The sequence below is a fragment of the Leopardus geoffroyi genome, chromosome A2, assembly GCF_018350155.1.
Source record: "Leopardus geoffroyi isolate Oge1 chromosome A2, O.geoffroyi_Oge1_pat1.0, whole genome shotgun sequence".
In the NCBI taxonomy this organism is placed as follows: domain Eukaryota; kingdom Metazoa; phylum Chordata; class Mammalia; order Carnivora; family Felidae; genus Leopardus; species Leopardus geoffroyi.
In genome coordinates this window covers 157,673,594-157,690,336 of record NC_059331.1, presented here as the reverse complement: position 1 = coordinate 157,690,336, position 16,743 = coordinate 157,673,594, and the positions used below count along the sequence as shown (strand labels likewise).

The 16,743-nt window shown below is 54.6% G+C and overlaps 1 protein-coding gene across 2 annotated transcripts; it reads left to right on the top strand.

Annotated features, from left to right (window-relative positions):
* The first annotated feature begins 205 nt into the window (after positions 1-205).
* Positions 206-16,742, top strand: EPHA1 (EPH receptor A1). 2 transcript variants are annotated; one of them, XM_045495974.1, is made up of 18 exons: positions 207-348; positions 1,436-1,503; positions 6,012-6,293; positions 8,208-8,610; positions 8,853-9,008; positions 9,295-9,639; positions 9,793-9,920; positions 10,178-10,328; positions 11,217-11,313; positions 11,536-11,594; positions 12,357-12,482; positions 13,312-13,497; positions 13,659-13,720; positions 13,842-14,048; positions 14,238-14,387; positions 14,642-14,835; positions 16,229-16,384; positions 16,474-16,742. In XM_045495974.1, exons 1-18 carry the CDS (start codon positions 267-269, stop codon positions 16,550-16,552), a joined length of 2,931 nt encoding a protein of 976 aa, XP_045351930.1. In that variant the 5' UTR covers positions 207-266; the 3' UTR covers positions 16,553-16,742. The 2 variants fall into 2 exon arrangements, with proteins under 2 accessions (XP_045351931.1, XP_045351930.1); XM_045495975.1 differs by lacking the exons at positions 16,229-16,384; positions 16,474-16,742 and adding an exon at positions 15,960-16,199 and having other exon boundaries at positions 206-348.
* Position 16,743: the final 1 nt, after the last annotated feature.

Here is a 16,743-nt window from a genome sequence, read left to right as displayed (position 1 = left end):
TGGGTTAGTCGATTCCTAATCCCACCCACCAGGCGGCGCCCGCAGTCCCATTCCGGTCCAGACGCCTCCGGTTTTTGAAGTTTATTACCTGTCTAACAAGTTTCCTTCCTGCTCTACTGTCCCTTTAAGAAGGTGATCCAGGTGAGGCCCGGCTCCGCCCCCGGTGCCGGCCCCGCCCCCCGCCCCCGCCCGGCCCTCCCAGCTCGCCCAGTCCTCGCGACCTGACCCAGCCGTCTGGGCCGAGGTCCCAGGTCCCGGCCGGCGCCATGGAGCGGCGCTGGCCCCTGGGGCTCGGGCTGCTGCTGCTGCTCTGCGCCCCGCTGCCCCCCGGGGCGCGCGCCAAGGAAGGTACCGACCCCCGCCCCGCCCCCGCCCCCCTCCCCCAGGGGCCCGGCCGGCACCCTTTCCTGGAGCCGGCATTCCTGCGGAGGCCCTCTCCGCGCGCGCCCCTCTCCAGCGCTCTTGTTTTGCCCTGCCGCCAGGCGATCGACTGGCCAGGCCAGTCTTTGGTCTTTGACCCCCAAACAACTGGTGGCCCTGGTCAGGCGCCCTGGTCAACAGTTTGCGCCTGGTGGTGGGGAGGGACCTACTGACCGCTGCGAGGAAGCGGCGTCCAGACCCCCGTCCCCCCCCCCCCCCTCCCAGCACTCGTGGGGATCCCTCATTCCCAGGCAGTCTCAGTCTCAGGTGCCCAACCCAAAGATCCGGACCCTATGAAGTCAGGGGTGGGAAGTCCCCTTATGCCATCCTAAGCCTGAGGGGGCGCGGGGTGGGGGTGGGGGTGGGCAGAGGGACCTGCCACTGGGGAATGGATTCGAACTCGGGATGCAGGAGTTTCCAGATGTAGAGATCAAATCTTAATGGTGAAGGCCTGTACACCCTCTCTGGACCTACTACCCCCATTTTCCCAGGCTCAAGAGCTACGCCTGGTACCATCACTGCACACCCCCAACCACAGGCAGAGCAGGCCATTTGCCTGTAGGAAGGAGCCTCCCCACTCAGGAACCCCCTGTAAGGTTCCCTGACCACACCCTACCCACTCAGGACCCCCAGGGGCTGAGATCCTCTCTTGCCCACACACTCTTCCAATTCTGCAGCTGCTGAATTTCCCCCAGCCAGCACCAGCCACTGCTGAGTGAGAGGGTGCAGGTCTTAAGTGGGGCTGCGCTTCCCAACACTTCCTGCCTTGACTTTGGTCAAGGATCCAGCCCTCCAACCCTTGCCCGACTCTGCCTTCCTCCCTTCACACTCTGGAGGAAGACAGACTAATCCCTGAGCTCTTCACTCCTCCTTCCCCAGCTAAACCTCAGGAAGTCACAGCTGTTAGGAACAGGATGTTGAAGCCTTGGGGCTGGGGGCCCAGAATGAGGAATGTGGGTTGCACGTGTGGGTCCTCCTCCCCCAAAGGTGACCGACCTTTTCCTCACCACTTCAGTCACTCTGATGGACACGAGCACAGCACAGGGAGAGCTGGGCTGGCTGCTGGATCCCCCAGAGGATGGGGTAAGTGTCAAGGGAGGGGAAGGCTCAAAGCTGCAGGCCAGTGGGAAATGGGCGGAGAGGTGGGTGGAGGAACGGAGAAAAGAGCAGGAAAAACTGGAAGTGTCTCCTCAGGGAGGGGGAAGGGAGGTGAGTCAGAGCCTCCTGAATGGGACATTTGGGGGGGGTTCAGGCTTCACCCCAGAAGAACGCTTCAATGCCTGGCTCCTCCCCTCCCTGCCCCAGAGAGAGAGAGGACTTGGGAGGTGATGAGACCACAGTCCTCCAGGCAGAGGATGAACGGGACCAGGGATGCAATCATTGAGGGCTAAGAACCAAAACACCAGATGTATCTTCAATGCGAGGTCCATCTATCCCAATAGAGTTGCACAGACAGACTTCAGAGGGTCAAGGGTCAAGGAACCCCATAAAAGTGGATCCTAAATTGCATAGATGTATGGGGATATTCTTTTCTGGATAGGAAAGCCAAAGTTTTCTGCAAGTTCTTCAAAGGGTGTTTGCCTCCCCAAAATTCAAAGCTGCCCTCCCACTAGAGGTCCCTGAGCGCTTGGCACCTTGTCCATTTTCCTCAGCCCAGGCACAGCATGCATTCCAGCTGTCTGAACCTGCTCCAAGTCCCTTCCCTCCACAGATATTCCTAAGACCTAGTGAGCAGAGAGACGTTCTTGTGAGTCCCAAAGCACACCTTTCCATCACTCAGCAGAGCTGGCCGCAGAACCCCAGGAGGCTGCCCTCGCTGTCTCAGCTTCCTGGAGTCTGGCCTCAGGGCCTCTTTCCCTCTGGTCCTGGACCCCTTTGGCCTTCCTATTCCTGTAGGAACACAGCCTCTATTTCTGGTATTGGGGTCACCTGCTTTCTTTCCCTCTGGGTCCTAGGGTCCTGGCTCTACTCTTAGTTCTCCCACAGAGTGGCCTATAATTAGAATTAATAGACTAAACCATAATGTATCCTACAGGAGGGGCTGCTTGGAAAATCCTGGATTAGGCCAGCCGTAATAGGCGCCTCATCTCATAAAGCAGCTAATCACTCCACAATGAGGGCTGCAGGTCCATTAGCTGGCTCCCACAGGCCTTCGCTGTGCCCCGGCCACCCCCACCCAAATAACTCTTCCCTAATTGGGCTGGAGTGGGAGCAAGGCCCCTTGTGCAGCTCAGGTCAAACAGCATATGTAATGCATATATGCACATATATATGCATATATATGCATTATATACATATATAATATATTTGCACCGTGAGGGCAAGAAGACGGGAGCAGTTACAGACTCCCAATGTCTGCCGTGTCCCCTCCCCTCATCTCACACACATGCACTCAGATTCAGGCTCACCAGAATGTACCCATGTAGCAGCCAGCAGCCCGAGTGATAAGTGAAAGGATCCTTGTTGCTGATCCTGGGCAGCTGGTTCTCCCCCATCTGTCACCGCTGGAACTGAGAAAGGCAAGTCACAGCTGGGAACATCTGCTCCTCCGGGCTCCAGCTGCAGCCATGACAATCTAGCTAATGAGCTGCACATTAACCGCCTACCACCCTTCCACCTGACCTCCACGCCATGCCTTCCCCTTGGGCTTCCTCATCACAGCTTCCTGCTAAGAACAGGCTCCGGATGCCTTCACTGCTGGACACCCCCTGCCCAATCTTTGAACTGCCTCACACAGCACAAAATTATGTACCTCATATACTCCTGCCCCTGCCACACCCCACCCAATTCTCAGTTGAGGGTACTTTCCCCTACTTTTTCCCAGAGCTGAGAGTAGCAATGAAAGCCCTTACAGAAGATGTTCTAAGGGCCTCAGACTCCTCTTTAAGGCTCAGGTCAAGATCTCATGGGTCCGTGAGTTTGAGCCCCTTGTGGGCTGACAGCAGAGATCCTGCTTGGGATTCTCTCTCTCCTCTCTTTCTCTACCCCTCCCCCACTCACATGCACTCCCTCTCTCAAAAATAAAGAAGTAAACTTTAAAAAAAAGTAATTTAAAAATAACAAGGAAGAAGAAGAACGTGAAGTTACATCTCCATTTCATACTTTACACCAAAAAATAAATTCTAAGGAGATTAAAATCTAAACCTAAAAACGAAATCCACAGAAATATGAGGAGAAAATACACAAGATCCTTATAAGTTTGGGATGAGAGAGCTTCCCAAGCAAAATACACAACCTAGAATTCATAAAGGGAGAGAAGATAGACGTTACTATGTAAAATTTTTAAATGTAGGCCAACATCAAAGATATCATTAGCAAATTAAGTGGCATGACAGGAAGAAAACATTTGAAACATATTTCAAGCAAACGATTAGCATCTATGATGTAAAAAAAAAAAAGCTCATCCAAATGAACACTCAAAAGGTAACAGGCAAAGTTTACAAACACATAATTACATAAAAATACAGATAGCCAATGAACAAAATAGAAACGCACAGCCTCCTTCTCAAAAGAAATGTAAATTAAAATGGCAGGAAGCTGTGTTTTGTCCATAAGAGAGGCCAAAAGTAAAGAGATCTTCAGTATCCAGTTTCTCAAAAAAAAAAAAAAATGAGCCCTCATGCATTGTTGGTGAAAGTATAAATTGATAAATCCTTTTTGACCAATTTGGCAGTATCTTCTTACAAAGTTTATAATATTTACCTTTTAATACAGCACTTCTACAGAAATCTTATAGAAATCTACACATTTACTTAAAAAAAAAACTAGAAGCTACCTAAATGTCCAACAATAGGAGAATAATTAAATAAATTACGGTACATCCATACAATGGAATACTATTTTATGGATTGCTAAAAAGACTTAGGTAGATCTTTTTATACTCTCGTGAACATCTTTTTTTTAAATGTTTTTTTTTTTTTTTCAACATTTATTTATTTTTGGGACAGAGAGAGACAGAGCATGAACGGGGGAGGGGCAGAGAGAGAGGGAGACACAGAATCGGAAACAGGCTCCAGGCTCTGAGCCATCAGCCCAGAGCCTGACGCGGGGCTCGAACTCACGGACCGCGAGATCGTGACCTGGCTGAAGTCGGACGCTTAACCGACTGCGCCACCCAGGTGCCCCTACTCTCGTGAACATCTTTCAAAGACTTTTTATTTGTTAAAAACAAAAAGTAGGTTACAAAATAACAGGTTAAAAAATTATGTTAAAAACACAGAAAAACATTCAAACGTTTCTCTAGGGGCACTGAAAATGGTCTGGGGAGCTTCACTCCAAATCGTTAAGAATAACTTCCCGTGAAGAGGTAGTCAGGTGGGAGGACTTTCACTTTATATTACATATGTTTATTCTTTGACTTAAAAAAAAAAAAAACTTATTTATTTTGAAAGTGTGTGCATGTTGGGGGGGGGGGGGGGGGCGGGAAGGGCAGAGAGAAAGGGAGAGAATCCCAAGCAGGCTGGGCACAGTCAGCTCAGGGCCCCACGTGGGACTTCAATCCATGAATCTTGAGATCATGACCTGAGCCAAAGTCGGACACTTAACAGACTGAGCCACCCAGATGCCCCTTCTTTGACAGACTGAGCCACCCAGATGCCCCTGGGTGCACATCCCAGCTCTGCCTCCTAATGACTGAGTGCACAGGGCAAGTCACTTAACCTCATTGTGACTCAGTGTCCATCATGGAAAGTGTTTATAACAGTGACTGGTGCATGGTAAGTCCTGTATTAGTGCTAGCCATTGTTATTACTAAGTTTAAAAATAAAATGCTTTTGGGGCTTCTGGGTGGCTCAGTCGGCTAAGCATCCCACTTCAGCTCAGGTCATGATCTTACGGTTCGTGAGTTTGAGTCCCGCATCGGGCTCTGTGCTGACAGCTCAGAGCCTGGAGCCTGTTTCATATTGTCTCCATCTCTCTCTCTGCCCCTCCCCTGCTTGTGCACTATCTCTCTCAAATATAAATAAACATTTTTTAAAAATTTTAATAAATAAATAAAAATAAAATGCTTTTCACGTAAAAGCCGTTAACGGGGGTGGACTAGATGGTGTCTATGAGTCCAAGCAACCCCATCCATTGTTGATTTTGATAGTGACCATAACCGGAAGGAATATTGGAGAGGGTGAGTTCCTTCCATACAGAAGAGATTTATGCTTGTTCGTGCCCTCCAAAAGCTTAGGGGCCTTAATGTTAAAGGTAGTATCCTCTTTTCTACACAAATACGCAGAAAGGTTTTGTGAATGAGTTTCTGCCATAAAAGTCGGCCTTTGGGGCACTTGACAATCCTGACTGATGAGACAGGTAAAAAAGCGGTGCTCATACTTCTGCAGCTGAAGTGGGCTCACTGAAGAGATCGGGGCTGGCTGCAGATCGCATGGGGGTATTGTCTTGCCCATCCTGTATCCAAATAAATCCTGACTCTAAACATTTAGCTTCTTCTCCTGGAGCCCGGGGGGGTGGAAAGAGAGCAGGACAAGCAGGTGAACTGGGGGAGCTCTGACACCAGCTTCCCCATCATCAGCTCTAGAAAACCAGAGTTTAGGGAGCAGGTGATGACTTGGATGGAGCCTAACTCGGATTTTTCCTTCTCGCAGTGGAGTGAAGTGCAGCAGATACTGAATGGGACACCCCTCTACATGTACCAGGACTGCCCGCTGCAAGATGGCGGGGACACTGACCACTGGCTGCGCTCCAACTGGATTTACCGGGGGGAGGAAGCTTCGCGTGTCCACGTGGAGCTGCAATTCACCGTGAGGGACTGTAAGAGCTTCCCCGGGGGAGCCAGGCCTCTGGGCTGCAAGGAGACCTTCAACCTCCTGTACATGGAGAGCGACCAGGACGTGGGCATTCAGCTCCGACGGCCCTTGTTCCAGAAGGTGCTTCTACCCCGCCCCACCTCCCACCCCTGCCACTTTGGTCCTAACGCTGGTTCCTGCCCCCGCTCAGCTCAGGAAAAGAGACAGCGGCAGAAGAAAGAGAAAGAGGATCTAGGTGTCCAATAAGGACAAGAAGGCAGGACTAGCAATCAGAAGAGGTGGATTTGAGTAGCGTAGAGGCCCCCTGACCTGCGGGTCATACCTCCCAGGACCCCCCCCCCCGCCCGGGATGCCTGCACAGACAGTACCGAACCCCGATACATACATTCCCGCGGTTAAGCTTTCACGTATAAATCAGGACGGAGCCAGAGACACAACACTGGCTCGTAATAAAATAAAACAATGATAACAGTACACTGTAATATAAGTTACCAGAGTATAGTCTCTTTCCCTCCCCCTCTGTCTCAAAATATTTCACGTGCTGTACTCACCCCTTTCCTCGTGGCGCTGCGAGATGACAAAACGCCTCTCCAGGAGAGGGAGCGAGGAACGAAACACCGCTGAGGCCTGTCGTCAGCCTGTGACGTGGCGTGGCGTGGCGTGACGTGACGTGACGTGACGTGACGTGACGCACCTGGCTACTATTGACCTTCTGACGCAAGGTCAGGAGGAGGAGCCTCTGCTCGCAGGCGTGGTTGACAGCCCTGCCGGCTTTGACAACTGCGAAGCTGAAGCCGCGAAAGCCGGACCGCGGATAAGGAGGAGCTACTTTGCCTTTTCTGCTCCGTCCGGCCTTTGCGCTCTGCACTTAACCTCTGAGAGGTTTTCTTGTCTTAAAATAGTGGTGATAATAGTGCCGGCCTTATCTGTTTCAGCGGCTTTGCCTCCGTTGAGATAACGGCATTCCCTGGTGGAGGTATTTGGCCTGTTGCTATCAGCACCCAGGCTGCTTGCGAGTGACACACCCCCGTGGGTCTACCTAGAGCTGTGGCTCTCTCTCTAATACCATCCCTCTCTTTCCTACTCAAGAAGACGTACCGGAATGCAAAAGCGTAAGAAGCATATTATTATAGGACGTGCTCGTTGTTTTTTTTTTTTTTTTTTTTTTTTTTCCCAAAGAGAAGATGTTGTAAAGTTTGTTATTAGTAATAAATGAATGATGACGCACTTCATAACTGATCACCTCATTGGCACAGACGCTGGGAACACCTTCGAATAGTGGAAATTATATGGGCTATAGCGTCTCACTGCCTGGTTACCAGTCCCATCATGTAGCTGTGTGATCTTGTCCAAGGTCTCTAGCCTCTCTTTGCCTTAGTTTCTTCATCTGTTAAGTGGAGATGGTAATCCATCCTACCTCGTAGGTTAATTGCAAGGACTGAACAGCATAACACACATAAGACGCTTAGCCAGTAGCTCACAAGTAATAAGCCCTTGGTTTACAGTTGTGTAAACTATACTTTATTTATTTATTGTATATTTTAATGTTCATTTATTTTGAGAAAGAGACACAGAGTATGAATGGGGGAGGAGCAGAAAGAGAGGGAGACACAGAATCCAAAGAACACTCCAGGCTCTGAGCCGTCAGACCAGAGCCCTACATGGGGCTGGAACCCATAAATCGTGAGATCATGACCTGAGCCAAAGTAAGAGGCTTAAGTGACTGAGCCACCTGGGCACCCCTAAAGTATTTTTTTAATGTTTATTTATTTTTGAGAGAGAGAGTACAAACATGGGAGGAGCGGCGGGGTGGACAGAAGGTGCAAAGCAAGCTCTGTACTCACAGCAGAGAGCCCGATGTGGGGCTTGAACTCATGAACCATGAGATCACGACCCGAGCTAAAGTCGGACGCTCAACCACTGGGCCACCCAGGCATCCCTGAACTATAAAGTATAGAGCAAACGACTGTTTTCTGTCCCGTGGGAGTGAAGCATGACTTTACCATCCCCTTCTCGCACACCTCTCCTTCCCAGGTGACCACTGTGGCTGCAGACCAGAGCTTCACCATCCGAGACCTCGCATCTGGTGCCGTGAAGCTGAACGTGGAGCGCTGCTCCTTGGGCCGCCTGACCCGCCGAGGCCTCTACCTCGCTTTCCACAACCCAGGTGCCTGCGTGGCCCTGGTGTCTGTAAGGGTGTTCTACCAGCGCTGTCCTGAGGCCGTGCAGGGCTTGGCCCGATTCCCCGACACCCTGCCCGGACCCGGCGGGTTGGTGGAAGTGGCAGGGACCTGCTTGCCCCATGCCCAGGCCAGCCCTGGTCCGGCGGGCGCACCGCGCATGCACTGCAGTCCGGAGGGTGAATGGTTGGTGCCCGTGGGCCGATGCCACTGTGAGCCTGGCTACGAGGAAGGCAGCAGCGGTGAAGGATGTCTGGGTAAGGAGGCCGGAGGAGGTGGTGGGCACTTGCAGGGGCCACTCAGGGGAGGGCCTCCAGGTGCCAAGGGAGGGGAGGAGGTCCACGCTCCATCTCCGCGATGTGTTGACTGTGTGGCTGAGCACCCCAGGAGACACATGCAGGGTGCTTCTGGTACAGAGGATCGGAGGCGGTGGCGAATGGGGATGATTCTGCCTGTAAACACATTGGCCAACCGTGGCTCTGCTGCTTTCTCCCTCCAGCCTGCCCTAGCGGCTCCTACCGGGCAGACACAGATGCACCACATTGTCTCAAGTGTCCAGAGCACAGCACAGCCGAGCCCGAGGGGGCCACCGTCTGCACCTGTGAGAGCGGCCATTTCCGAGCCCTGGGGGAGGGCCCCCAAGTGGCGTGCACGCGTGAGTCCAAGGGGGAGGGCCTGGCCATCTGTGAGGAAGCGCAGGACTTTTGGTGAGCCCATGTTAAGGTCGAAGTTTTCCGGAACTTTTCAGAAATTGGGCACCATTGAAAGTACCAGACGTTAGAGCTCCTCCCCCTCCCCCCACTTTCCTGGAAGAATGCAGAGCTGAGCGGGGTCTGAATCCAATCTCCCAGCAAGGCCTTCGGCAGTGGGAGGAGGCAGGGGCCAGCAGGCTAGATGAGAGCAAAGCTGGTTCCTCCTAATGGCCCCTCTTCTCCTTACAGGGCCCCCCTCGGTTCCCCGAAACCTGAGCTTCTCTGTTTTGGGGACTCAGCTCTCCCTGCGTTGGGAACCCCCAGCAGATATGGGGGGGCGCCAGGATGTGAGGTACAGTGTGGGGTGTTCTCAGTGTCGGGGAGCAGCAGTGGATGGGGGACCCTGCCAACCCTGCGGGGGAACTGTGCGCTTTTCCCCGGGAGCCAGCGGGCTCACGGCACCGGCCGTGCGTGTCAACGGCCTTGAACCCTACGCCAACTATACCTTTAACGTTGAGGCCCAGAATGGAGTGTCGGGGTTTGGCCCATCCACGCATGCCAGCACCTCACTGAGCATCAGCATGGGGCACGCAGGTGAGTGACCTGGGCAGGGGCCAGGACAAGACTGGAGGAAACCAGAAGGGCTCAGGACCACAGAGACAGATTGACGGGCAGAAAGCAATCATAAAGCGACTTAGGTTCTTTCTTCTTTTTTCCCAAACCCCCTGGAACCCTCTTGACTCACAGAGTCACTGTCAGGCTTGTCCCTGAGGCTGGTAAAGAAGGAGCCACGGCAGCTGGAACTGACCTGGGCAGGGTCCCGGCCCCGCAGTCCAGGGGGGAACTTGAGCTACGAGCTGCATGTGCTGAATCAGGTGAGGATGAGGCAGAGTGACAGTCCCTGGTGTCTGGGTGTCTGTTCTGGGGCACAACTCGCCATTCCTAGCCTGGGTGATGGGACGGAGGGAGAACTGGCCGAAGTGAACGGTGTGGCTTTCTCAGGACAAAGCCTGCAAACAGCCCTGCCCTGACCATTCCCCAAGCCACCCCTGTCCACATGATCCCAAGACTGCCATCGCCTCCACCGGGTCTCTCTCTGCACAGCCCAGTTTCCGTTGGTTCTCATCCACAGGACGAAGAAAGGCACCAGATGGTTCTAGAACCCAGGGTCTTGCTGACCGAACTGCAGCCAGACACCACGTACATTGTCAGAGTTCGAATGCTGACCCCTCTAGGGCCTGGCCCTTTCTCCCCTGACCATGAGTTCCGGACAAGCCCGCCAGGTGGGTGGGTTATCCTGTGTTCTGCCCCAAACACACATGCACCCATCATCCCACCGAGGCTTCTCAAACACTGCTCTAATCAGTGACCTTTCCTCTTCCGCTATGCATGTGCATATGCACATACATGCACGTACCCGTAGGAACTGCCTCAGCGGAGAGAGCCCCACATGGACTCCCACAAAGCCCCCTCCCCATAGTAATCTCAGACATTTTTTTAAGAGAGAGAGAGCACAAGCAGGGGAAGGGGCACACAGAGAGAGAGAGAGAGAGAGAGAGAGAAAGAATCTTAAGCGGGCTCCACACTCAGCAAGGACCTGGGGCCTCAGTCCCATGACCCTGGGATCATGACCTGAGCTGAAATCAAGAGTCAGACACCAGGAGCACCTGGGTGGCTCAGGTGGTTAAGCGACTGACTCTTGGTTTCAGCTCAGGTCATGATCTCATGTTTTGTGAGTCTGAGCCCTACAGCGTGGAGTCTGCTTGGGGTTCTCTCTCTCCCTCTCTCTCTCTCTCTGCCCCTCCCCCACTCACTCTCTTTGTCTCTCTCAAAAATGAATAATACACTTGAAAAAAAGAGTGGGACACTAAACCAACTGAGCCACCCAGGCACCCCTCCTCAGAACACCTTCTGCTGCTGGATACTGCCATCCAGGATCCTGCCAAACCTCCTAGCCCCCCGGTTTCGTGCTTGTCACCAGGCAGCCCAAAGCTAGGGGCGCCGGGGTGAGGCCTCTCCGCATGCTCCCCCCCCCACACTCCCCCATCTCCTCGCACAGGGAGCACACACCTGAGGCCCACTGAGGGACCTGCCCCTGGGTGTGCCCTTGTAGCCTTCATCGTCCCTGTGGACTGTGAGCCCTCCAGCCCTCCTCACCCCCTGTGCCACAGTTTCCAGGGGCCTGACTGGAGGAGAGATTGTGGCCATCATCTTTGGGCTGCTGCTGGGCGTAGCTCTGCTGCTGGGGATGCTCTTCTTCCGCTCAAGGTGCTGTTCCTGCCCCTTGCCGGCTGCCACCCGGGGCCCCAGAAGCCCTGGAATGCAGCCCCAACACCCCTCCCCTCCGCTAGTATGAAAGCTCCCTCCAGCATTCCCCCACCCCGTCCTGTGCCCCCAGCCCCTGTGGTTTGTGGGTAAAACCCAGCCAGAGCTCCCTGGGCCCCTGCGGCAGTCCCGGGACTCTAAAGCAATGCTCCCTCACCCCTGCAGGAAGGCTCAGCGGCGACACCAGCAGAGGCCCCGTGATCGCGTCACTGACGTGAACCGAGGTGAGCCCAGGGCACCTGTGTGTGTATGTGTCGGGGGGGGGGGGGCGGGGGAGGTGTGGGCTTGGGAGGCGCCACTGGGATAGAACCAAAGAACCCACATTTGCCAAGCCAACTCTGGGAGCACGAGTCGGGGCCGTGGTCTCTGGAGCTTTTCTGTTTTGCTACCTAATTAACTTTGGTTAATTAACTTTGTACTGATAGCCCCCCAGAGGCTCTGTGCAATTACCTGTTAGCCTTGGTGCCACTGTTCCGACACCCTGGCTGGCCAGGTCTGCTGGCCGAGGCTTGGTGGGAAGGGGGTTGCTGGCAGGCTCCCTGAAGTCCTCCGAGGCATGTGGGCTTCCTACCGGTCACCTCATTAGGTGCCCCCACGAAAGGGGGAGGCAGTGGTCCCTCCGAATAACAGGGTGAGGGCGAGGCTTGTCTGGGAATGTGAATGAGGTGTGAGTGATTGGAGGAGTATGGCTAGCAGGGGTGAGGAGGAAGGGCAAGAGATTTGAAGTGTGGTCAGCGAGCCATGGAAAGATTGGGTAACTTGAGGCTGTGAACAGCTTTCAGCCCCAGGTTCTGGCCTGCAGCTCTGGGACTCTGGGGGCGAGGACACAGAGCTTTGCGCGTAGACAGAGGAAGAACCTCATTGCTAAGGACGGAGACTTTCTCCCACTTTAGCCAAAACAGGACTCTTATGGGAACAAAAAAAACTCCTGAGCCTTGAAGTTCGAGTTCCTGTGGTGAGCCCCCCGCCCCCTGTTCTGCCTACAGAGGACAAGCTGTGGCTTAAGCCGTATGTGGACCTCCAAGCATACGAGGACCCTGCCCAGGGAGCCCTGGACTTCACCCAGGAGCTTGATCCAGGCTGGCTGATTGTGGACACTGTCATAGGGGAAGGTGAGCCCCGCAGGTCCCCTGTGTGTGGCAGCACAGAGCTGCGAGCCGGCTGGCCCGTCAGTTGACCCAAGAGCTCCTAGATGAGTTTCCTTTCTGCTCTACCCTGAATCTTCCTCGAATTGCTGTGGTCATGCTGTAACCCCTTTATCAGATGTCCTCAAGCAGCCCCTGCTTCCTACACAGTTTGCTTCGGTGGTTATGGAGTTTCTGATGAACAGCCTTAAACACATCATCTTTGTCAGCAGAGGGGTCGTCGTCCCCAGGCTCGGGCTCTTCTCAGATGGTTCCCAAACGTGGGAGAGCTTCAGAGCCTCCCTCGCCCCGCATTCCACCCCACCAGGGGCCCAGTGTCCTTGGGCTGCCCTGATCCCTTGGGTCACTAGAGGAAACGGATCTGAGCAGAGAACAAAGCTCAGCAGTGTCCTTGCTGGCTATGCAGCCAAGCCAGCTGCGCTGTGACCGGAGGAGCTCGCGCGAGAGGAGGCAATGGTTAGCCTCCCCAGTCACTGGTGCACTGGCCCCGGCCCACCCCGCCCTTTATAAACACAGCCCGGTGCCACTGCACGACACGCACTCACCTGGCATTTACCGAGCACCTACTGTTAGCTGAGAACTCTGCTCACCTGGGACACTGTGCCGAACAGGTTGTGTGGCTGCACCGCTCCTCCAGACTCCTGGCCCCTTCCCTAGGAAGTACGGCCCAAGCCCCTGTCCCACAAAGGGCAAGCCACTTTTCTGATCCAGCGAAGAAAAGAACCAGAGTGCTAGAGGATACTGCTACCTGTCCCCCCAGGGGCATCGGGCCATGGCCTGTTTTCTTTCCACCCAGGAGAGTTTGGAGAAGTGTATCGAGGGACCCTGAGGATCCCCAGCCAGGACTGCAAGACTGTGGCCATTAAGACCTTGAAAGACACATCTCCAGACGGCCAGTGGTGGAACTTCCTTCGAGAGGCCACCATCATGGGCCAGTTCAGCCACCCACACATTTTGCACCTGGAAGGCGTCGTCACCAAGAGTAGGAGCAGTGGTCTCCAGGAGCGTGGGGAGGGAAGGAGGAGGAAGGGAGGGCATGAGAGCACCGGAAGCGTAGGGGAGATCTGCTGCCAAGGGCAGGAAGTCTGGTTCTGGGAGGAGATGGGTAGAGGCTGCCAGGCCGACTTGTGCTTTGTGTCTCAGGAAAGCCCATCATGATCATCACGGAGTTTATGGAGAACGGAGCCCTGGATGCCTTCCTGAGGGTGAGGAGGGTGGACAGCCAGCTGGGGAGGGGAATGCACCATGGATGCCTGGGTTTGGGCTCCTGGTTTGGGAGGAGGAGACCCTGCCTGGTGCCTAACTGGCCCGCTCACCCTGCCGCAGGAGCAGGAAGACCAGCTGGTCCCTGGGCAGCTGGTGGCTATGCTGCAGGGCATCGCGTCAGGCATGAACTACCTCAGCGACCACAGTTATGTCCACCGGGACCTGGCCGCCAGGAACATCTTAGTGAGTCAGAACCTGTGCTGCAAGGTGTCTGACTTTGGCCTCACCCGCCTTCTGGACAACTTTGATGGCACTTACGAAACCCAGGTTAGAGCCCTGCGCTCGCTGCGTCTACACTCGCATGCAACTGTGTGGCATACATACAGTCACACACGTATGAGTATGGGACGCGCGCTTTCGTGGACACAGTAATGACTCATCCCTTTGCACAGGTGCTTTCTCGCGCCCCTCCTTGCCCTGAAACACATCACCTTTCTGCCCTACATGCCCTGTTAGGGAGGGAAGATCCCCATCCGTTGGACAGCCCCCGAAGCCATTGCCCATCGCACCTTCACCACGGCCAGCGACGTGTGGAGCTTTGGGATTGTGATGTGGGAGGTTCTGAGTTTTGGGGACAAACCGTACGGGGAGATGAGCAATCAGGAGGTAAGCCTGGGGTAGTCCTCCCCATGTCACCCCTGACTGACTTCTCATCTCCCCAAACCTTCCCGTGGCCCCTTCCTGCAGACATCCTATTCTTTCTCCCTGACCCAGTCTTTCTGCACTCTTGCTCCTCTGTCCCTGTTGTCTTACTCCCTGTTCTCTTTCCTACTGGTCAGGGGGTGGGTAGAGTCTCTATCGCAGTGATCTTGTGTGCACAGAGGCTTCTCATGGGGCCCCTCCCTGCTCCCCTGCTGCAGGTAATGAAGAGCATTGAGGATGGGTACCGGCTGCCCCCTCCCGTGGACTGCCCCGCCCCTCTCTATGAACTCATGAAGAATTGCTGGGCCTATGACCGAGCCCGTCGGCCCTCCTTCCACCAGCTGAAGGCACATCTGGAGCAATTGCTTGCCAACCCCCACCCCCTGCGGACCATTGCCAACTTTGATCCCAGGTAACCACATTGGAGAGGGCAAGGGGATTCGGAGGGCAGATCTGGCAGAAGGAAAATGGGCATTCAGCAACATTCACCGAGTGCTAGGCCTGTGGACCTGTGGACAGAGTGCGGCGTCTGCCCTCAGGGAGAAGACGCCGTCCCATCCTTGATAGGTCTGGGTTGGTAGGATAGAAAGCAAGCACAGAGATGGAAAGCACATATAAACAGTGCCTACGACCCGATAACTACTCCAGAGAGCTTGTTCACTTGGGTGGGGATTGGGGTGGGGGAGATAGAGCAACCGGCAAGTGCTAGACAGTGGGATGTGTGCATGTCATGGCCGAGGGAGGGGCAGCCTCGTGGGGTCTCCCAGAGCACATGGCCAGCCTGGGTTGGGGAGCTTAGGGCAGACCGGTTACAAATAGCGCAGGGTCCCAGCAGAGATGGTGGGGTCAGTGCAAGGGGGACCAGCTCTGCTGAGAAGTTTGGACTCTACCCTGAGCGGAGAGAACCATTGACCAGTTTGTAAGTCGGAGGGACATGGTCAGCATTGTGTTTTACCAGAAACATTGCCGGCATGTGGAGAATGAACTGGTGGCAGGAGTGAGGTGGGGGAGATGGGCACGGCTGGACTCTGAATGCTGGATCGGGTGAACCAGCCCTGGCATGCTGGCCTCCATATCACACCACCATATATAACCTTGTTTCTGGGAGAAAATATGCTCCAAGCTCCAGCTTTTGAAACTATCTTTTGGAGCAACAACTCCCTCGTATACTGGAGACTGCGTGTGCTAATCTTTCTGGAATGTTGAATATTTTTCCCCCAGCAGATTTACTTTGCTAATGGTTTTGGCTCTGGCTGGCTTTAGCACAGCAACACTCATTGTCTTTGAGGGTGTCGGAGTGCAAGAATAACAGCCGAGGTGGAGGGGGCAAGCCGTGGCTGCTCCCAGAATTCAGGGGGCCGCCCCGAAAACGGCAGGACCATGCCTAGCTTCTAAAGCCTCCGCTCTCCTGCCGTCTGCTTCCTCTCAACTGCGGTGGTTGACGCTTGAGTCTTAACTAGCCACCAGTCAGTCACTCAGGACTGGCCACTCCCGTGGGAGATGGGCCGATGGCATGCTTCTGTTGGGGGTTTCCAGGGCTGTCACCTCCTCTGAGTCTATCAGTGCCACAGGACCGTCAGCCTGCCTGTTGCCGTGAGCACACCAGGACTTGGGCCAGGAAATGAGTTCGCAGACAATGGCCAGGCTAATCCACAAAGTCCAGATAATCTCTGTGCTCAGACACCCAACTTGAATGCTGGCTGCAGATGCTCAGAGGCTGAGCCCCGATCTCAGAAAAGCTGGGGCAGGAAGTTGCGGACAGCCCCTGCACGTCCCGTGCAACCGAGGGACCCCTTGTCCCACAGGGTGACGCTCCGCCTCCCCAGCTTGAGTGGCTCCGATGGGATCCCCTATCGAAGCGTCCCTGAGTGGCTGGAATCCATACGAATGAAACGCTACATTCTGCACTTCCGCTCGGCTGGGCTGGACACCATGGAGTGTGTGTTGGAGCTGACGGCCGAGTGAGAACCCCGGGGGGAGAGGGGGCCCCAGGCAGGGAGGGCTGCTGGGGGTTGAGCCCAGACTCACAGTGCCCTTTCGTCGCCCACAGGGACCTGGCACAGATGGGAATCACGCTGCCGGGACACCAGAAGCGCATCCTTTGCAGTATTCAGGGATTCAAGGACTGAGCCCCTCCTGCACCTACCCTGGCCTCAAAGAGCAAGGATGGGGCCATGGTCGCTCCCCATGGCCCTCCCCTCATCCTACAAGATGTAGGCCTTCGGTGCTGCTCCTGCCCACCCTTGCCTGAGGAACTCCCCTCTGGACCCAGGAGCCTTTGTTTTAAAAAGGGAGGTGGGGGTAGAAGTGAAAAGGTAAC